The 22,484-nt window shown below is 40.3% G+C and overlaps 2 protein-coding genes across 8 annotated transcripts in view; one reads left to right on the top strand and one right to left on the bottom strand.

Moving 5' to 3' along the window:
• The window catches only part of RB1 (RB transcriptional corepressor 1), a 75,471-nt gene extending 60,055 nt beyond the window's left edge, over positions 1-15,416 (top strand). The window contains exons 18-28 of the mRNA XM_075086854.1: positions 6,998-7,116; positions 7,548-7,693; positions 8,401-8,546; positions 9,115-9,219; positions 10,265-10,378; positions 10,470-10,636; positions 11,554-11,584; positions 11,913-12,055; positions 12,523-12,572; positions 13,436-13,505; positions 15,138-15,416. Of these exons, the coding sequence (XP_074942955.1) occupies positions 6,998-7,116; positions 7,548-7,693; positions 8,401-8,546; positions 9,115-9,219; positions 10,265-10,378; positions 10,470-10,636; positions 11,554-11,584; positions 11,913-12,055; positions 12,523-12,572; positions 13,436-13,505; positions 15,138-15,177 (1,131 nt within the window). The 3' untranslated portion in view covers positions 15,178-15,416. The remainder of the gene's footprint in view (positions 1-6,997; positions 7,117-7,547; positions 7,694-8,400; positions 8,547-9,114; positions 9,220-10,264; positions 10,379-10,469; positions 10,637-11,553; positions 11,585-11,912; positions 12,056-12,522; positions 12,573-13,435; positions 13,506-15,137) is intronic.
• A 1,668-nt stretch (positions 15,417-17,084) lies between these two features.
• RCBTB2 (RCC1 and BTB domain containing protein 2) overlaps positions 17,085-22,484 on the bottom strand; it is a 37,472-nt gene continuing 32,072 nt past the window's right edge. For all 7 annotated transcript variants that reach the window (XM_075086866.1, XM_075086883.1, XM_075086910.1 and 4 more), the window contains one exon: positions 17,085-20,795. In XM_075086866.1, the coding sequence (XP_074942967.1) occupies positions 20,655-20,795 (141 nt within the window). In that variant the 3' untranslated portion in view covers positions 17,085-20,654. The remainder of the gene's footprint in view (positions 20,796-22,484) is intronic.

The following is a 22,484-nucleotide window of genomic DNA, read 5'->3' as shown; positions in this document are numbered from 1 at the left end:
TTTAATATTTTTTAATATACCAATAGTATTAGTCACTATCTTAACACAGGAAGTCTTTAATCTTTATGGCTGGAATTTAAACACTGCAGAAAAAAAATTACTGGAATCCCTGGGTCATCTTTAAGTTTGTTTCACTTTTTAATTTAGCTTGAATTTGCTGCTCTTTTTAAAAGTAGCTATCACTCCAAATATCTCATTGTGCCTGTTGACTGTTTGTGTTGCTGTGATACGCGTCTTGAGTTGGTTGGTGGTTTTTTGTTTTTGTTTGTTTGTTTTTTGTTTTGTTTCTTTTAATCTGTCTCCACACTTCCCATAAATTCTGGGGAAGGCATGTGGTGGACCTCTCGGAAGTTTGATGGCTGTTTTCACATGCATCCTTCTCCATTTCTAAGAAGCATATTTTGATTATGTTCTTGTATCCTGCAGTGAGGTGGCCCCATGGACCTTTACTGAGAGGCTCTGTAAAACATAGATAATTGGTTAATACAAAACCCTCTGGTGAAGAGCAACTTTGGTTGTGGAGGGGTTGAAAACTGTGGTATTGATTGTTCTGAAATAATTTCTGAATTCTACCAAGATTTGCCAGGTCTCTCCAGAGGCTTTTGAGGAAGCCTAGGTTGTTACAGAACTGCAAAGAGAATGGATTTGCAGCATTATTTAGAGCCACACAAGTTTAAGATGCATATACATGCTGTGGTGACCTGCCTATCTTTCTGTGACTGAAGAGATTTGAACTCCTTTTCTACTAGGCCTTCAAATAACTTTTAATAGGAAATCTCCATTCTCCCATTATAGATGCTTGATTTCATATTAGTATGTGTATACACTAGAGACCACCTAAACTGGCTCCACATTTCCACAATGGGTCCTATTTGCCAGAGCAGAGAGCAGTTATTCTTTTTTTTGGTACAATAGATATTTTATAAGAAACTGGAACATGAGAGAACTGAACTTGAAAACTCCTAACAGGCTTGAGGCTAGGATACCTGCTTCCAGGTCAGCTGCTCATGTGCTTTGTGTCGAGGACTTCAGGTAATCAGAGTTTTTAAGATTTGGATGTGTACCAGTATGTCCTTGTCAATTCCTCTGTAGTGAGTGTCTAAGTCTCTTGTGTGAAAAACCTGTCAATATATTGTTCTCCAATGACCAGAACTAACTAACAGTCACTCTTTCTTTTATGCCTTTTTCCCCCTGTGCATACTATGCATTTAGATAAAAGGAGATCCTCACAAAGCTTGATGATAATATTATTTGATTTTAAATGCTGGAGATCAGTAAGGTAGGAATAGGATTGGTATTAAACATATATTTGCTCTAAGGAGTTAAAAGCAGATCTGACAGTATTCTTACCTGAATTAAACTGTTAACACTGCAGTTGCTAATGTTTTTCTTTACACATTTTGTAAGAACGAGCCCTAATAGGATCATTATTTATATAACACAACTCATGTTTGAACTTAAAACACGGTCCTTTATCTTACTGTGTTTTCATTTTAAATACTATTTAAATTTAGACTGTGAAATACATTTTGTTTTGGCAGGCCTAAATTATTTCAGAAATCTGAATATTAATTTTCACATGACGCTTCTGAAAATACAATTGCAAACAAAAGTCAACAATCTGAGTGTGCAGGTCTGTCATGGGAAAGAGGAGTGGAAATAGCTCGTGCCGATCCAGTCCTTGCACTTCCATTCCAAAGCTGTCAGTTCTACATTGGCTTTGTTTTGCCTTGCAAAATCACAGCCACCTTTTAGCATATTATGAAGAAGAACATTTCTTAATGTTATGTATTGTGTTGACTGATTCAATAATCTGAGGTGGTGTTGATTATAAATGAAGAACCAAAAAAAAAAAAAAAAGGCAACCAAAACCCAAAGCAACAAAAAGGTAACTGCAAGGGAGCTTGGCATGGAGAGATATATATTGTTTAATAGTAAACACTGCATTAACAGTTATTGTGGACAAATAACTAAAACCTGGTAATTGATTAGCAAATTATGATTTCCTGATAAATGGTGATTGAGGAATGATGAAAACAGTAAAGCAATAGAAAGCAAAGACAAAAGCAGTTTTAAAATACTGCGAATTGCTGATTAGCGCGGCTGAGAGTAAAGCTGCTCAGGGACTTCCTCTGTAGTCAGTGGGCTACACCCAAACCCCAGGGTAGCTGTTGTCTGTATTTAAGGATTTAGCTCTTTTGTTTAATCTTTTCAAGGAAACCGAAGTCCAGTTAAACACGTTGTTGGGGAAGAGCTGATGTAGAGATCAGGAAGCGGGGAAGCACCTGTGTGTCCTGTGGTTTTACTGTAGCCAAACAAAGATTAGCCAACAAGAAATTCTGCCTCTTTTGTCCATAAAAGGAGCTCTCAGATTGGGGGAAAAAATCACCGCAGGCGCCTGCGATGCGGGTGTTGGTGCAGGGAAGCATCCTGCAGAGGCTCACTCGACAAAGTCCGGCTTAATTCACAGAGTTTAGTGTTGCAGAGGTATAGTTAGCACTGGGTAGTGTGAGAGGGACTGAGTCAAATTGCAGTCGTCGTCTTCATTCTGATGCCAGTGGCTGTTTGATCCTGAGAAATTTTAGGCCTTAACTGCTTTCTCCCTTTTCACACTAATAAAATGGGGCTTCTCTAGCCATTGCAGGGAAGTTTCAAAGGAAAAGCAGCATTTCACTTAATTAGTAAAATTTATTCCGTGGCTTCATCTAGTAACATTAATCACTTACTGAGCATTAAATTAAAGGAAAAGCTGTGCAAAACTCCTTTCATGTGAAAGGAATGCATTGGAGTTGACCTGTTGACCTGAAATGCTGCTTAAAAGCTTTAAAAAAGCAATATAAAATTTGCAAAAGATAGTGTGAATAATGCCACTTTAGAAACACGTTACTGATAAACATTCCTGTTCGATAAAGCTGGACCCAGGGGTTAAAGTTCTTTTGTGACTACTACTTAGAGGACTGGTGATTGTCTGGTTAATGACATTATATTTCGCTCGTTCGAGTGAGAGGTAGATTGTTGAATACCAAGTAGCGGGACTGAAGCTGAACAGAGTTTGCCCTGATAAGCTTGAAAACTCCCTGCAAGCTGCAGAATGCATTTTAGATTTGCTAAATAGAAGTCTGTTTTGTGTTTCATATAAAGAAAGGAGGTAAGGTTGTAATTAAACCCATGAGTTTTGCAGGGTGGGTGTAGGTGCATTTGAGAAAACTTGCTTCTGCATGTTTCTACATTATGGCATTCTCTGGGGTGGTTTTTTTCTTGTTTGTTTGGTTGTTTTTTGTGTGAGGCACCAGTCTCATCAGCATAGCACCTACTTCTGTTCTCCAACTTACATGGCTGTGCATTTGGAAGGCTACCAGCAAGAGTGGTAGGGGTCCCTGGAGAAAGAGCGCAGAAGGCTTCATCTAAAGCCCTGTCAGCTGTAAGGTGGAAGTTGTGATCGGCAGAATGCCCACCTTAAATTTCACCAGGTCTGAAAACTAAATAACCTTTTCCTGCTTGTGGAACTGCAGCGCTGACAAAAGTTTTTGCAGTCAGGGTAGGCAGCCCCACCGTGCTTTGCCCAAGGGCATGCGCTGAGTCAGTGCTTTTTCACATACCTCCATTGCTGATGCTGCTGGGGACCAGCTGGGTGACAAAAGAATCACAGAATGGCAGGGGTTGGAAGGGACCTCTGGAGATCATCCTGTCCAACCCCCCTGAATGAGCAGGCACACCCAGAGCAGGGGGCACAAGAACGCATCCAGGCAGGTTTTGAATATTGCCAGAGAAGGAGACTCCACAGCCTCCCTGGGCAGCCTGTTCCGCTGCTCTGGCACCCTCACAGGAACAAAGTTTTTTGTCATATTGAGGTGGAACTTCCTGTGTTCCAACTTGTGCCCATTGCCCCTGGGCCTGTCATTGGGCACTGTTGAAAAGAGCCTAGTCCCATCATCCTGACACCCACCCTTTAGATATTTATCGGTATTTATGAAATCCCCCCTCAGTCTTCTCTTCTCCAGGCGGAACAAACCAAGGTCTCTCAGCCTTTCCTCATAAGGGAGATGCTCCAGTCCCCTGATCATCTTGGTAGCTCTCTGCTGGACTTGCTCAAGCAGTTCCCTGTCCTTCTTAAACTGGGGGCCTAAAACTGGACACAGTGCTCCAAATGTGGTCTTACTAGGGCAGAGTAGAGGGGGAGGATAACCTCTCTTGATCTGCTGGCCACACTCCTTTTAATGCAGCCCAGGATACCGTTGGCCACCTTGGCCACAAGGGCACGTTGCTGGCTCATGGTCACCTTGCTGCCCACCAGCACTCCCAGGTCCTTCTCAACAGAGCTGCTTTCCAGGTCAGCCCCCAACCTGTACAGGTGCATGGGGTTGTTCTTCCCCAGGTGCAGGACCTTGCATTTATCTTGACACCCCATTTATCTGGACACATTTTTAACCACAGTGCCATTTAGTGTTTGTGGGAGCCAAAAAGATATATTGGGCTAGTTGCATGTTGCTACTTGGTCTCTATAAGAAGATGTTTCTACACAACGAATATTCTCTTGCCAACTGTAGTTCATCTAACTGATGGGAAGCAGCAGGAGGTTTCATAAATTCCTCTAGGGTAAAGCTTTGCATGCCAGTCAGCTGATTGAACACGTCGTTGTCAGTTAATATGGGACATATGGTACTCTCAATTTTCTGCTCTTTCCTGCTTTGCTCCCAGCCTTTGCAGTGTTGCTGCCCTGCCTTTTCTTAATGCCTGTTCCGGTTTTACTTATGGTTCTCTGGAGAGCTGGCTTAAATCTGGTTTTGCTTTTTGTGTTAACTTTCTGCTGGTTTAGTGCATTGAATTGACCTGTGCAGAGGTTGACTGATTGTCAGGGCTGGCAAGTAGAAGAGGAGGAGTGGAAATAATGCAAAAGTAGGCAGGCCCCTTCCATAGGTAGCAAGCTGCTGTGTCCCCATGCCTTACCTAATTGAATCACACTCTGCGTAGTGAAAATAGGAGCAGGGTTGAGAGAGGGCCTCAAACTGCTCTTCTCAAGTACTGGCTTCAAAAATAGTAACTTTTGCTTCTATTTCTTGACCTCTCATTCCCCTTTACCAATCCCTTTTCTTCCTACTGATGCTTCACTGAAAACAATCGTTTCTCAGTCATTTATAGCTAAAATGTGAAATTAATGAAGCAGGATTCACTCTTAGTCAAGGTATCAATAAATATTTCAGCAATGAATTAGGGATTGCTCTGGGAAAGAAACTTGGATTCTTCATGGCATAGTGAAATGCTGATGGGAATAATAAAAAGGAAGAGTACAAGTGGCCAGAAGAATGAGAAATGGAGAAGGTCATGTCTCTATTTCCAGTAAGGGCAGTGCTGAAAGGAGCAAGTGAGAAGTGTGCACTCCTGAGTCCAGGGAGAGATGATGCAAAGCAGCCTGAGAGCTGATCTGGTTGAGAAATGGAGAAATAACTATGTGGTTATGAGTCAGTAACTGATGTCTTTCTGTTATGGTTGAGACAGCTCCAGTATTGCCAAAATCATAATGTAAATATTACACAATGCGAAAAATTGTAAATCTCAAGTCACTCTCATCTTAAGGTTCTGAATTTCTAATTGCTGCACTTCAGAAGAAAAGTGCTCTTTTTTTTAGAAATAAGGCTAAATGAGGAAAGTCTTAATGCGAGTTTTAATTTTGGTAAATCTAGCCTAGTTTTACTAGGCCGCCTCTTATTGACTTAGCCAGGTGATGTGGCTTGCTTTACATGTGTGCTGTGCTCCTGTTACTTATTGTAGCTACAGATTTGTCATCTGTGCCATCATATTTTAACACTGGTAGCATGCCTTTGTAGGATCAAACAGACCGTGGACAATCAGACAATGCATTACATACAAAGTGTTGAGCTGAATGATTTTACTGCTGTCTTTTGGGGGATCATTTGGAGGAAAATGCTGAATATCTGGTTTTGCCGACTTCATTCCCAGTCTTACGGACACTGCTTTCCCCCCAAGAAGTCAGATAATTGCTAATCAGATGTTTTTCTGTTGCTTCTGGAGTTCTGATGCTACACAGTTGGAAGGCAACATTGTGCTCAAGGATGAGTCTCCTGTTTAATGAATATAAAAAAACCCAGAAGCCAGCAACCCTGTGTTTTCAAAATTTTTTATAAATATGGTACCAAAGTATTTTCCCATGCAGTCTTGCTGTTTAAGCATAATTCTACTCTCTATGTGACACACAAGCAGCAAAAGCCTCAGGTTTTGTTTCTGCAAGACTGCTGTTTATTGCTCATGTCAGCAGTAGTACTAATGTTGCTTCAGCCAGAACCTCCTCCGTTCCACTTACATCCTCTCCTCTCTGCATCACCTCCTGCCTCAGGCTCCGAGTAGGTTCAGACGTATTCCAGCTGCCTTGCCTAAAGTCCTGATAATTGACCTGAAATCAAAATGGTTTTTTGTTTTGGGCATGAGGGCAGAGACTAAATGTGAGGGACTATAACTTTTGCCAGAGGTGGCTGTAGGGATCTGAATAGTCCCTGCTGCAGTTCGATGAGTTATGATTGCATTGTGTATATTATCACTATTGGGTAGATGTTGTAGCAGAAATGGATTGACACTAGATACAGCAGTAACTTTTAGTCACTGATATGGGTTTGGTTTTGTTTTGGTTTGGTTTTTTTCTGAAAATGTGATTTATGTGTTTGCTTGTATTGCTTTTCAGGAATGGCTATTTAATAGGAAGTAATAAGAGACTCTAGAATACAACTGTCTCAACTCTGCAGTTAGGCTATATCTAATGGACTGCTATTGAAACAGAAAAGCATTTGGTATATTTAATAGTTAAAATTTATCGGTTAAGTAGTTAAAATTTATCTAGCAAAATATGAGTGTTTCGAAGTATTTCAAAGCATTAATTTTCTGTTCAGGGTCATATTTTGGGGGGTTGATTTTAAAGAAGGAACCAAATCTGTCAGGCGTGGTTGTCTATTCTCAGTATAATGTAATGTTACTGTCGTTTTTCTAGGGGTCACCTCTGTTTGATCTTATCAAGCAGTCAAAAGAACGAGAAGGCCAAACTGATCAGCCTGAGCCCACTTCCACTCTCAATCTGCCTCTCCAACATAATCATACCGCAGCAGACCTGTAAGTAACGTGTGTGCTTGAGGTCTAGTAAAATGTGAAGTTAATATTGCCCTTAATACTTAAATCCACTTGTATTCTGTTTTCTTACTTGTTAGGCTTGGTACTCAGGTTACGTTGAACTGTTATATTTGCTGCTGCTTATTATACATATAAATTTAGCTAAATCAAATTCTGATTTTTTTTCCCCCAAGCCCTATCAAACTTGTAATTGCAAACGGTTTTCTTACTTGTCTAGGGATAAATAAGTTTCTTTATCAGGTATTTAATCAATAAGTGGAATTTTTAATTCCTGATATGGGAATAACAGGTTACAGTAGCAATTAATTTCTTCTAATGGGGGGAAGAGGGAAGAGTTCCTGCAAGTAGTATTCATGTAAAATTGTTCCTCTGTCCTGTGACGTTGAAGTGCTTAATATATGTTGAATCTCCAGCTATCTATCTCCTGTGAGATCTCCCAAGAAGAAAGCATCTGGACCTCCTCCAAGTGCTACTTCCACTCCAGATGCTCAGCCAGCTGTGACCCCCCAAACACAGAAACCACAGAAATCTACCTCCCTCTCTCTGTTCTACAAAAAAGGTTTGTTGCATCTGTATGTGCTGAAATTGCAGTTCTCTCTTGTTATTTATCATTTTGGGGATTTGGAGCTTAAGATTTCTTAAAAGATTACAATAGAATCTGTAGAACACACCGTGCGAACCCTCGGCTGCTGTTGGAGGAAATGCTGAAGCGATGCCAGCAGTTAATGCGTGTGCTCCAGCCACTGCAAGTTCGAACTGAAAACTTACCTATGGATTGTGAGAATGGCCATATGGGCTCACATGGAGGGTTCTTCTATCATTGCATCCTTTTTCCAGTAGTGACTATGAGCAGATGTCACAGGAAGCTTAAGAATTGGGCAAGCATATATGGTGCTTCTCCTGAATGCTTTCCCAAGCTTTGACTCTCTCCAGCTCGGGGGTTTCCCTGAGCCTTTTGCAATGTGTCCGCCTGGTAACTCTCACTAGATTTGTGTTCCAAATGCTTCATCAGATATTCTTTGAATCAACATAGTCATTTGCGTGCAGCATTGTTTGGTGTGGACTTCGATGTGTCTGCTACCTGTTGTATGAAGAATTTTTTCCATTTATTTTGAACCTGGCTTCTGCTACCTTCATTTGATGGCTCATAGTTCTTGCAGCAGGAGACAGTGAATGTTCAAGCGCTGTCCATCTCCATCATGCTCCTTTCATTTTGTGTACCCCTATTATTACCATTTCAGTTTATTTTCATTTCTCCTTCTCAAGTGTATCTACTGGCCTATCTTCGACTACATACCCTGTTCTTTCGGCTTCTTTCCGAACATCCTGACCTGGAACCCTTGATCTGGACCCTCTTCCAGCACACGCTGCAAAATGAGTATGAGCTTATGAGAGACAGGCACTTGGACCAGGTAACATTAACAGAAAAGTTTTTAAAAGTTTAAAAAGACTCTCCTGCACAAAATATTCATTATACATTCCTTAGCCATTAGAAACTGTAATCTGAGTTTTTGTTTCTCTATTGATCACTCAAAGGAGAAATTAATTTAGAGTGAGGTCTATCACCTTGGTTTTTTTTTTTCAGTACTGGCAGTTGCTTACTTTGGGACCTTTAAATACCATTTACAGCTATTTTCAAAATAATGAAGATACCCCAAATTTTCTAATAACTTGTATAAGACAATACTGATTTTCTTTGGAAAGACAACGTGTGTGGCTGATAAATGTTTTGTTATCCTACCCTAAAATTGAAATGCATTTAGGAAGATACATTCAGCTCCAGTTAGTTGATTGTCATAAAGAAACAGAGGGAACAGTAGTTGACTATATTCTGGAAGTTCATATGAAGTTGGGTTGCATTCTAACTTACAGAGCACTATCAGTAATAGAAAGCTCATCAACTGATTTCTTATCTTGAAACGAAGAAGCTGAATTAATTTGCTGCATTTCCTGTTGTCTTGTCTTGTTTTTCTTTAACAGATCATGATGTGCTCCATGTATGGCATTTGCAAAGTAAAGAATGTAGATCTTAGATTTAAAATAATAGTCTCAGCATACAAGGAGCTTCCCAACACAAATCAAGAGGTATGGAAATTCTTTAATGTCGTCCCTCCATAAAAATGTTTCTCTCTGTCTAAACAAACAAGAAAAAACAAACTACACTTGAACACACCAAAGAAAACTTCTGCTCCACTGCATCTCCATTTTGTGGAGGAGAAAACTGGCTCTAATACTAAATGTCTCTTTAAACATCTCACACAATTAGTTTGGTAACTCAGAAAGCAAGCTTCATTCTACCTTTTCTACTTAAAGATACTAATAATGGGTTATGATTCTATTGGAGGCTGGACGAAAGATTCTTGTCTGGTGCTAATAGGATTTTCAAAGACAACCCAAGTTCTTTTAAGAGTTACCCGACTTAGCGTTAAGGGGAGATAAGCAGATAACTTTCTGTAGAAGCTTTCAATAGAAATAAGACCTCAAATAGGTATGTACGGTTACATATCAAACAGCTATGTATGTATTAAAGTTGCAGGCTTAATTCTGACACTAAGAAGTTCCTTTCTCTGTAAGGGCCCTGCTGTACTTAAACCTTTGCACAAAATGATAATTAAATCAATAGAAAATCCAGCAAACAATCAGTTAATTGAACTGCAGGCATTGTTTTAGTAGCAGAATTTCTCATAGTGTATTTGTGCATCTTGGCTAAACTCCAGACTTCTGTCTCCAAGCTTAAAGAACTATTTTATCCACATCAGGTCAGTAATGGATTTTTTTTTTAAGCCTTGTGAGGTATGTACAGCTGCGAAGCCTTGTTTGACAATTGTATGTGTGAAAGTAAATGGAGCTTAAATTTGGAAAATGATGTGAAGTACTAATGAACTGCATTCGCACTAAGGGGCTGTGCCAATTAATTGAGTAGGTGCTTTTAGTGATGTTCGTACAAGTTTGGAAAAAAGAAACAATTTAAGACAGTTCTAAATAGTAGTTACAATGGCTTGCATACGATACACGTGCCGTCTTGGCTTGTATCTTACACAGATTTTTTGAATGGCTTCATGAGTTTGTCAGATGTAATATTGCCTTTTTCTTTTTTTCACACTGTGTATGGTTTTCTCACCCTGTGTAGACTTTCAAGCGTGTTCTTATCAGGGAAGAACAGTATGACTCCATTATAGTCTTCTACAACTTAGTGTTTATGCAGAAGCTGAAAACGAACATTTTGCAGTATGCCTCCAACAGGGTAAGCTGCTAGTTGTGTTCAGTATTCATTATTTAATAGAATAGGCATATATAGACAGTAAAACCTTACGATTACTTTATTACCTTTACAGCCTCCTACTCTGTCACCTATCCCACACATTCCTCGCAGCCCTTACCAGTTCTCCAACTCTCCTCGGCGCGTCCCTGCTGGCAATAACATCTACATCTCACCCTTGAAGAGCCCATACAAATTCTCTGATGGGTTTCAGTCGCCCACAAAGATGACTCCAAGGTCTAGGTAGGTTGTTGACAAGCGTTTCTTTGACTAAATCTAAGGTACTTTGAGGATTTTAGTGGAAGCAAATTAGAAAACCGAACAGCCTGCTTTGTCAATATCTGTGGTTACTATATCTTTTCTGGTTAAAAATTCGTGTCCTCTATTTGGAATCTTTATTAATCTTTGAGCTCTTCTCTGTTTCAGTTGAGTCAGTGTCCTGAAGGAATTTGGTTTTTTTTTTCTTTTTTTAGAATAGTCACATCCAAGGGGGGTTTTCTGACCTAGCTGTTTAAATGTTACTGGCTTTGACTGTGGATCACACTCCTGAAACACATAGATGAGCTTTGTACACTTGTTTAAAGAGAAAATACTTTTTTGGAACAAAATGGTTCAGAGTACTTAGTCAACCGAGCAGAACATTTCACACTGTTGGTTGCTGGTTCTCGGCAGACGAGGATGACAGCAAACATGCATGTCGCTAGTGGGTTTTTCAAACTAGGGTCAAGCAAGTCCCATTGCACCTGGCCCACGGTGTACAAAAGTTAAAATATTATTGTATATTTTAGGTTGAAGTCCTGCATGGTTTTGATTAGCAAACATCTAAAGGCATCGATGAAAGGATGATTATCTGGGTACCCAGCGCTGAAGTGTCTTCCTGCTGATAAGGGACAGACTCTGGGGGGCCTCTGATTCTTTCAAGCCACAGTTTCTTTTCTGTCTGTATGGTACGGTTGATTTGGCAAGTCAGCATTCACTGGCCCAAACGGAGACGTGAATGGTCTCAGCACAGTGAAATGCAGTCTGGGTTTGCACTGTTCATGTGGAGAGAGGGGAAGAGGCTTTGTTCGTGCCTTATGCTAAGCTGTGCAAATTAGTGGATGCGTCTATCAGTGTTAAGTATAGCTTAACCTTAAACATTTCTCTTCTTCATTTGGCAGAATTTTGGTGTCAATTGGTGAATCATTTGGGGTGAGTTTTACTGTTTTTAATGTCTGGTCTTGAAGGCATGTAACTGTTGAAGGAATGGGGTAGCCTGCTGACACCTGCCTGTAAGTTAACATAGGGTTTTATGGACAAAGGTTACGGGGGTGTCCTGTTAACTGCTTTCAGATATCTAGACTTCACTTTTTAAATGTTTTGCATTGTATATTAGTTGCTTTGGAAGAAGATAGAGTTCTTAAACTGCAGGGTTTTAGAACTCTTAATTTTCTTCTTTTGCTTTTAGTGGGTAATCTGTAAATTTTGAGTAGTTTCAGGATTTATTGGCAAGCCTTTCCTTATTTTCTTGTAATTTCAGACTTCTGAAAAGTTTCAAAAAATAAATCAGATGGTGTGTAACAGCGACTGCCAGCTAAAACGCAGCGCAGAAGTGAGCGCTGCTCCTAAGCCGCTGAAGAGGCTGCGCTTTGATATAGAAGGGCAAGATGAAGGAGATGGAAGGTAAGAGATTGGTCTCAGCTCTTCAGTTAACTTAGTATGTTTGGTTCTCAGGGCCTTCCATCCTAAATTCTTCCTGACATCCTAACTTCCATTAATTCATGAACTTTAGTAAATATATTAAAGGAGAGATGGTGGCATAATATTCTCAATTAGATGCTTTGATGTCAGAGGCAAGGATTTACTTGGTGTCTGTACATCCAGCGTCCCGGCGTTACTGCTGAGTGCTAAACCATGCTGTCGTCTTTGGTCAGTCTTTCAAAAAACAAAGCCCAACTTTTTTAGACATAGGAGAAATCAGGCAACTCTTGAGTTTAATGGGGAGGGAAAAAAGAGTTTGCGTCTTTGTAAGAGAAGGCAATTGCACTGAAATGAAGTAGCCTTGATTTAAAGTTTGGTTATGAGGATAAAAAGTTACCTTTTTTTTTTTTTTTTAAACTTCCACGTAATCACATGCTTTTTGCCTGCAGCAAACACCTACCCCAGGAGTCCAAGTTCCAACAAAAGCTTGCAGAAATGAGTGAGTATTCTTTTTTTTTTTCATTAACTGCGCGGCAGCAAGTGCCTCGGATAAAGGAGTTTACACCCACTCAGATAAATCATTGCTCAACATCGATGTCATTTTGGTAACTTGCTTAATTTTTTGTACTTGCTGCATTTAATCTTGAAAATGCAGATTATAAAACGGAAATCCTCGAAAGCCTTTTTGAGGATATTAAATGACACAGCGGCACAGAGGATGCTACATTACATGGGAGTAAGAAAATGAGCATGACCTGTTCTTCCTAAACACTGGAATTCTTGAAATGGATTTAAATGCTTGCCAAGGCTTTCCCATTTGTTCCAGTGACAGACCCTTAGCTGAGAGCTTGCAGGTAGAAATCGGTAGTAATTGCAGCAGCGTTTAGTTGACCCAAACACTTTTTAGGCGATTACAGTACGGTAAAGGAAGATTATATACACAGGAAAATTGTATGTAATTTTGTATGTCGCTTTGCTGGCTTTTGTACTAAAATGCCTGCGACTGCTTTTTCTTCCACTGTGGATCAGCATTTCTTTCAGATTTTATGGGATCGCTTTCCTGGTTTTCAAGTGAAACTCAAATCTAGCTCATGAAAAGCAGAACGGCCCCACCCCCACATCTGAATTGTGATTTCCACTCCCGCGAAGGAACACACTTGGTCTGACCAGGCATTCTCACTCTCTCTGGTGGAATCTGAGCTCTGTAGCTGAGCGGATTTGCCCATTAAAAATTAGTGGGATTTGTTTCATTTAGAGTAGTGTAACTCAATTCCTAGTGTCATTACCAATTTTTACAATAAATAATCATGCCCGAAGTAATTCTGAAGAAAGGATTTAACTTTTCATTCCCTTTTTTTTCAGCATCTACTCGAACAAGAATGCAAAAGCAGAAACTGAACGACGGAAATGATACCTCAGCCAGTGAAGAAAAGTGAGATTCTTCTCAGGACCGGGGGCTGCACTGCAGGCCCTCTTAGCTTGTTTTTGTTTTACAGCCTTCATTAATTGAGTTGCTTTTTTAGTTGCTTTTTATTCCGAACTGCTAGTCAAAAGCATTTGGACTTTTAAATTTTTTAAAATGTTTTTTCATGATACTTTGCCTTATGATGTAGCATAAATACAATGTAAGCCACTGAATTTAATTTATATATTTTTTTGAGGATTTTAAAAACAGCCTTGGAAAGGTGTCTTAGTTTCCTATTGCAGCATTACTGATTCAAGCCAGTTCCGTCTACCTGGATTGAATTTCTCCGTCGAAAGACAAAACGTTAGCTAGAATGATTTGAAACGCACTAATTTAGTTTCTTAGATTTCATTTTTAGATTTTCATTACTTGCAAATTTTGAAAATGAGGGGCCAGATACTGCAAAGATTTCTGTCTCTGTATATAATTAGCGCATCAAATTCCCATTAGCTTAAACTGCACAGCAGTCACGGACCTTGCGGAGCCAGGGCCTCGCATTAGAGGTACAGCCCGCATTCGAAGTGAACTCGTTGTGTAGCCGTACTACTGAAGCCAATACTCAGCGTTCTGTAGTTTTCCTTCCCCAGCTCTCGCCCCGGTGTACTTTCAGAGGGCAGTTACACTGTTCATTGGTTTGAATTTCACGGAATATGAATCCCACAGAGATTCCTCCCAGAAGGTGAAGCTTCTTCCCATCTGCAGAGTACTTGATGTGCACTTTCTTATCTTGGAAAAATCTCAATTATTTAAAAAAAAAGAAAGGGAAAAAAGAACCCCAAACCTAAAACCTGGAACACACAAGATTTCAAAATTCTAATGATGTAGAATTTTCTTGATTTCTTTAAATTTTCACCTAACTGGGGCCAAGCCAAATAGCTTGAGAAGCAGGCAACAAACCTGTTTCCTATACCTGAAAGCTGAGTGACTCCAGTTGGGTTCCGGGTAAGAGTTGCCCGGTCTCGGAAAGCACAGGGCGTGTCCCGTGGGCCTTGCTGCAGCGTCTGCACAAAAGCCGAACCTGATGAGCCCATGCTGGGAAGATCAGTCCACCTTATTTTACTGAAAAGGCAGAGTTTAACAGACAACTCTTGAACTGTTAAAAACCCAAACCCCAAAACCTTTTTCAGCTCCCGTGCTTGAAAGTCGCCGATTCAGATACTGGAATTTTCTTGCAAAGATAAAGGGTTTGCAAAATAGCCAGTTGAGGAAAGCACGTTTTATTTCCAGTGGACTGAAATATAGCTACATAAATGAAGTCCTGCTTTAAAATTGCCCATTTTAATGAAATTTAGCTTTTGCAGCTACTTAAATTAAAACAGTAGAAAAGCATGCTATTCATTACACAAATGTTTTAAAACAACAACTTCCCCGGGCAGCTTATTTAGAAATTGTTTAGCTGAACCTAGAATCCTTAACACTAGCACATTTTAAAGATCAGTTCTTGTGTTGAACGGAAACTAATCCTAGAGCTACTAAAAGTCAATGAATTTTAAAATAAAACGGAGTTATTTTATTAGTCTTAATACGGCTTCAGCTTTCTTCCTGAAAAATGTATGGAAATGTTAAAGTACCTTATGTTTACTTTCTCATTTTTTGCAGTTTTACAGACAGAATATACATTAACATTGGGGAGCACTGACTGTAAGCTCTGTTACAGCTGTTGAAGTTCCGCCATGATCCTTTGGCTGGAGGGGTAACATTACAGAGCCCAGTACCGAAGCAGATTGATTATTTTACTGTGACAATGTCTTTTGGTTTTTTTGTTTGGGGTTGTTTTTTTTTTCAGACTGGAGGCTTTACATCAACCATGTGATACTATTTTATACAACTCAGCAGTTTCTCTCCTTTCAAGATAAATAAAATAGCTTTTAAAAGATTTATAGTGGGTAATTCTCTTTTATTAGATGAGAAGGCAACTTCACCGGTAACGATGTCCTGCTATATCGCATTTCTACCATGATTCTGCAGCTGGCACAAGCAGAGGTCACTCCCTCTCTGGTGATTCCCTGCTGGTGCCGAGGTCCAAATAGTTGCGCTGTGGGGCTCGGAGCTACCTTCCGAAGGCGCCATAGGATGCTCTGGAAATGTTGTTCTCGCCAGGCTCACCGTTGGTAGCGATTCTGGCGGAGGCAGGCCCGTGTCGTGGTCTGGGTCACTGTCACGGCCCTGGCAGAGGTGCGTGAGGCAGTCCTGCAGAGAAGCTGGTGTCCACATTTAGAAGTGTCCCCATCATTTCACCACCCTGCTTTTCATAATCGATTCTTTTGCTTTCAGAGCTGCTGAAAATGGCCCAGGATGTCAAAACTTCAGCGTAAGCCACCCTGGCTTTCTGGGCCGGGCGTCTGGCTGTAGGCGCCTCAGCCCCGCAGGCTCCCTGTCATGGCTTTATTAGAGTCCATAGGTGCCTTGTGACTCATAACTCTGCTGAACTTGCAGTCCTATTTATAGGACTGGTGGTTATAACAATGCTCAGAGCACAAAGTGCACTGGCTGACATGCTGGTCCCTGCCCCCTCTGAAAACACGTTTTCAGAGACTTATTTTTTTAAGCAGATACATATGCAAATAAATGTGTATTGAAACCATCGACTTTTTATCAGATTTGAAAATCTTGCTATGTTTGCGAGTACCTTCCTTATAGTGAGACCTTGTTGTCTTCAAAATGGGCTAAAATATTGAAACTGTTTCAGGAAAAAAGAAAATTAGAATTCAGAGCCAGTAGAGTTGGGACAGAAAACAAGACGGCCGTTCCAGGTGCCTAATGGTAAGGATTGTACTGCTGCTGAAACTCTTGTAATCGCAGTGGGGAAGCGTACAGCTGTGGAGAAAACTTATCTCTGCCTAAGCTGTATGTGTCAAATGAGGTCATGTGAGATGCATCCCAGAGTCGCCTGCTTCTCTCCCTTGACGCTAAGGGGAATTTCATCTATCGGCTTGTCTGCGTAGCCAGCTTGAGACAGCTGAGCTGACTCCCAGCCTCTATTTGCAGTTTTATACCTTAATCTCTTGCTGCTGTCCCCTGTTTACAAGCACTGTTTTTTCTTAAATGTGTCACAGAATGTGTAATCTGCGTGTGTTCGGGTACGGGAGTGGCTGCAGGAAGATACGTGTCAAATGTGAAACACCTGGAGAAGATTATGGCTCTCTGATACTGGTGCAAAGGACAAGCTCGTAACAAAGTGTTATCAAATTTGTGACCAGTAACAAATAAGCTGGTCATAATGTATGCTTGCTTCAGAAACAATTCTTGGTGTTTTGAGGACAGTTTTATTAATCGTAAGTCACTAGGACATTAATGCCTTTGAAAGGTGGAAATACACTTGTGCAAATTCTCCAGCTCTTTTTCTGCAGACTCAGTTTTAATTCCACTTACAAGTACTTTATCTGGTGGCGGCTGTTTCCTGAAGAACACACACAGTCTTTAAAATCTCTCTCTGAAATATCATCTCTCTTTTTTTTTCCACACCACCTACTACACAGTCAGCTCAGTTTACGAGTGTCAGACTTGCTTCACTTTTTCTGAAAAGAAAGGAAAAAATCCCACTGGTAGTTTTTAAATATTATGGCAATTTTATTAATGGCCTTGTTAAAACCAGGCAAGTTGATCGAGACAAGAAATCAAAACATAATTTTATGTTCAGACTACAACCTTTCTGCATCGTTAGGCGGTAGCCAATGAGCCCTGTCTACAGGGTCATGAAATACTTTGCTTTACAAGGAACGCCCATGGAAATGATCCAGATCATATAAAAACAGCAATTTACATAGTTATCAGGCATTGTAATAAAACGCTAGAGGTGGGTACTAGATGACAATGCAGTGCTGGCTCTCAGCTGCAGTAACTTAAGAGAGCCTTTAAATGACCTTCCCGTCATTTTTTTTTCTTTCAAATTCATTTTGATTCAGAAAGTTATCCACCTGGTTGGTTCCCTTTCTGCGAAGTCGGACACCCCTTGTGATTTAAACCCCAGATACAGTTTATCTTCACCTTTTAGCAAATACCTTTTTTGTCTATGGTGCCCTAAACCAGAATGATACTTATATACTTAAGTACGTCATAAAGCATTTAACCTGCAAGATCCACAAGCCTAAGTTTGTTGCAGACCGTCTCACAATGATAAAAATGCCTCCCTAATTTCTTCTATACTGTCCCATGATTGGGTTTCAAGCACATGTTTATAGACATGCATCAACATTTAACCACCTAAGCCAGTATGTTTTTTTAAACATTGACCTTTAAGTGCCAAGGAAAGTGCATGCAAATGAAAGATTTTTTAAAAAATCAATAAATAAATGTCTCTATGAATGTAATGCTAGCCCATCCATACCGCCTGGACACAAGCCCACACTGACACACTGGATCTTTAGAATCACCCTCATTCAGTCCAGAGATGCTTTTTCTCAAAATTACAGGCTTTGTCAATTACTGTGACATTGCAACTAGGCTTTGATGTGCACAGTATGTTGAAAATTATGAGCAGAAAGGAAATAAATCAGGAAAAAAAAGGGTGCTATTGGTTATAGTAAATGAAAAATGCCTTGCTAAGAAAGCATGCCAGTCTGACTCCAGTAGTTGTCGAACTGCTGCATTATGAACTTGAGCCAGCTTAGGAGAGTGCTATCATGCACCAGTGATAGTTGCAGTTTTGATTTGAGTATTTTTTAAAAAGTAAAACAACAAAAATATTTCGAGAGGCCCTTGACAGTGCATTTCTTGGGAAGGCCAGGGTGACCGAAAGGCCACTGCAAGTGGCGCGGGTGCCCAGCTGGTTCCATTGCCTAGTGAGGCTGACTGCGTGCCAGCGCAATGCCGCGCGTGTGGGCTGCCATCCAGTACAAGGTGCTACCCAAAAAGCTGGCCTGTGGTGGGTACACCCTCCTGCTGCGTGCTGCTCCAGCTAAGGAAATGCTGGCAGGTGAATCTGGCGATCTTGAGCCCAGGTCTGAAAGGAGCAGACGTCACTCCAGCCATGCCCGGCTTAACCAGAACATCTAGAATTATCCAGCCTTGGCTTACGTGGAATGGCGTTGCGGCTATGCATTGGCACGCTTAGCGCTGGGCTGTAGCATGAGGTCTGCAGTAACCGTGTGCCCTACCACAATACCTGGCTGCATTAACTGTCTGTGTGCCTGAGTCAAGTGCTTTTCAACACAAACTTACCAAAACTGCTGTCACCCCCTGCCCCAGGGAAGTTGTGGTTTTGATGAAACTGCATTATGCACTGGAAAGGTTTTTTGACCAGGTCTGTTTGAGTACAAAAGTACTGACAAAGCTGCTGAAGTGTGGACTTAACGCTGCTCGAGGAAGTTGTACTAACCACTGAAGGGGTGGCTAAAGACACCTGTTAGCAGTAGATGATCCAATCTATTTCTAGTGAGAGTCTGAGGCAAATGCCTCAAACACAAGTAATTTTTTACCACAGCATTTTTCCAAAATAATTTGCTTACGTCCCGCTTCGTAAGTAAATTCTGCTGTCTGTATGCCTCACCCTTCTGCTCACATCCACAGGGACTGCTGTGAAATGAGGCGCTACTCACTACTTCTCATCATCTTTTCTGAGGACGTGCTTTTCCTTTTCTTCCTCCTTTCCTTCTCCTCAAGGAATAGGACTGTTTGAGAAATGATCCTCCAATATAATAAAGAACAGTTATTTCTACTTTAGAAATGAGAAAATGAGGCTGCAATCATGTAAGGGAATTAGGTTCTTAGAAACCACATTTGAGGATCAGAAGAAGCCATCGCAGGATGCTGTGGCACAGCAAGGCTCTGAAGGAAGGTCGCGTGACTCATTATGTTAGTGTACTGAGCCTGGTCATCCAGCCTCTTGCCTTCTCCATTTGTAAAATACTACAAAAGGCACTTAAAGCCACTTCACCCAATTAAAATTTTAAGATAAATAATTTCTCAGGGTTAATTCATAGTTGCCTATTAGAAAATTCAAGTAAATGCTTCAAGAGAAAGTAAGCATCTACTCTATCACAGCCATCCGGTCCCCTCGATGATCAGTGATGAGAGAGAGGCGTTTCCAGGGAGCAACTCCTCTCACCTAAAACAGGCATGTAAGGTAAGGGGTGTGGTTACCTCACGGCACTGACCAAAGGAGGACCTTAAACAATGTATTTGGACAAGGTATCCTTATTGCCACATGGAAAATAATATGAGTTTTGCTCCTATGATTTAACTGTAAGACCCATTTTATCACTTCAAAAACATCTTTTTCACTATTTCTCTTAAGATGATCTATCTGCAGATAGATAGTAAGACAGGAATAAACAAAACTCAGGTGGAACCTCCCTTTCCTTTAGATTTTGTTTGGGTTTCTTTTTCTTGGTAACAAGAAACCAGATGTTTTCTCAGTACCAAAACACACAGCACAATAATTCTCACCCAGCCAAATACTGTGAATGCTTCCTGGCCCGCTGGGATGCCAGGGAATGTACTTGGTGTAATGGAAAAGAAAGATTCTTTTCATTCTGTCTAGAACAATGGACATAAGTGTCAGGAACTCAAAACTAATATCCAGCTCAAGTTCTTCATGGCTTACGTATTTACACTCCAAATAAACACCAAGTGAGACATATCCTCCTACCAATCAGAAAGCCTCTTGTCCTAAAGAATTTATACTACTTTATCATACATTCAGAAAAACAAGTTTGTATCTCCACTGGATGATAAACCGGGCAAAAAGAAGCCCACTATGGCATATTAACTTAGTTTGGTGGTAGAAGTATACCATGAAAGTTTAGCAGCAAACAGGTTACTGTCCCATAAAATCCAAATGCAGGTTGTTTTTAAAAAAAGAGAAAAAACTCAGAACAGAGAGACGAGATAACAGTAGCTTAGTTTGCTTGACTTTAAGTGGGGAAGGGTAGTTACCGCACTAGATTTTTGTTGTTAAATTCTGACTGCTGGCAATGAACTCTCACCGTACATCTACGCTGTAGCCATCTTCACAAAACCTACATGTTAGCGGACTTTCACACATTTCCTACGCTGATGGACACTCAGTCTTTCTTTCCAAACCGTTGCACATTCTGACCATGGATAAGTTCTCCAAAGGAGAAGTATTTCCAGGAGGGAAGAGGACATGCTCTTCAGCTTGGTGGTAGTCAGACCTCAGTTTCGGAATGCTCCCACTCTGCTTGCTTTGCTAATGAAGTTTTTCAGGAGGTCGTGGTCCATTTCTGCAAAGCCTTGAGTTTGTGTAACAACAGTTAAATGGTTTATGCAAAATCTGAAGCAAAATTCTTCCAAGTCCTAGGAATAAATTGAGGTAATTTGTAATATGAATGACTGATAGCAAAATAATAACTATTATTATTAAAAATAATGATGTTTCAAATCTGTCATTGAATTAGCAGAGAATATACCAGATTATTCAAATTACCAAGCCCTTTTCTGATCAGTTTGATTACATCACAAATGACAAGATGATATTTGTTCAAAAAAACCATTCAATAAACCCTCTCTGAGAAAACAGAAGTAGCCACCTACATTGGCTCTAGAACTCCATCACATTTACTGAGCTCATAAGAAAAGTTACTAATAAGTGAAACCATCAGCTTTCCCCACATACAACTACCAGAGCATCAGTAACTCCTTTCTTTTCCCCCCTGCACTGAATTCAGTAGTGGCCCAATGAAAAACAGCAGGTAGCCTAGTCTTGCTGAAAATAAAAGCAACATAAGACGTAACATTTCATGATGCTCACTGAACAAACTGGATGTTAGGATGGATACATGTGTCTTTCATGGTGAACTTAGGAATTGCGTGTCCCTACCTAGGAACTGGGATTCCTAGATAGCAAAAATGGTTCTGTCTCATCCTGGCCTTGCTGTAACAGAACGTTCAGATGTCCAGCACAGGACAGGTACCGGCCATCAGGCCATACAACCCTGATTTCACACAGCAAATTTTGCCCACTCGAACTCCTCACAACAGTGGCAATCCTTCTCTCCGTGCACTGCGTCAAACCCCTTCAGCTGGTTCCTATGCAACAACTTGCTCTTGAAGGAAAGTTAATTCCTTTCTGCAGCAAGCAGAGCTGGAGCCAGCAGCAAGGCAAGTGTAAATTGGCAGTATGATCCATGATCTATAAGCTCCTCAAGGGTTACAGCAAAAAGAGGTCTCTTAATCCATGCCAGTTTTATTCTATGTTAACTACACAAACATTGCAGCCAGGGCTTAATAGTAGAAAGAAATTTAGCAGAATAGCTTTGCATTTCCCTTTGAAACCTTTTCCTTAGAACAAATTTTTCAAGTCTATTGCCCCGTCAAGATTTACCTAAAGCTTTAACAGAGGCCAAGCAGCATAAAATATCCTTTAAAAAGAAATAAGGTAGGAACAATGCACAGAAGTAAATTGTATCTCTCATCAAAGAGTGCTGGAAAAGCAAGAAAAGGAACGAGAATAGAAGAAGAAACAAAAAAAAACAACAAAACAGAACAAAAAAAATGTAGAAGAAAAATGTAGAAGATCAAAGACACTGAGAGCTTAAATTTCAGCGGACCTCTGAAATGCTACTGCCAGAACCTAGGTTACTGTACAGTTAATGTGCAATGTAAAAACATTAAATAAAATGAACAGCAGCTGCCTTTTCTGGTACCCATCTCTGATGAGGACCATAGATATCACAGAATTCTGATCACTAATTTTGCAGTATCAAGAAATACTGGCATTTAATTGTTATGTAGAAGATTATTAATGTAAAATCTGCTAAGTGTATTTTAGAAATACGCTTTAAAATAATTTGTAGCAGCAACTATTTGTATTTTCTGAGGATAGGACAAAATATTTTCAAGCATTTTTAATCCTAACATTGCTTGCAGTACATGATGCATACAGTAGCCAATTCAGTCTTCAGTTAATTTGATATGTTAATGGCAGATGACACAGCTTTATAATCTTTCACTTGCAGTGTTCACATTTAATGACAAAAAATTGAA

Source organism: Phalacrocorax aristotelis, chromosome 1 (assembly GCF_949628215.1).
Source record: "Phalacrocorax aristotelis chromosome 1, bGulAri2.1, whole genome shotgun sequence".
Classification (NCBI taxonomy): domain Eukaryota; kingdom Metazoa; phylum Chordata; class Aves; order Suliformes; family Phalacrocoracidae; genus Phalacrocorax; species Phalacrocorax aristotelis.
Note: the sequence above shows the minus strand (reverse complement) of the source record. Positions and strands in the feature narration are given on the sequence as shown.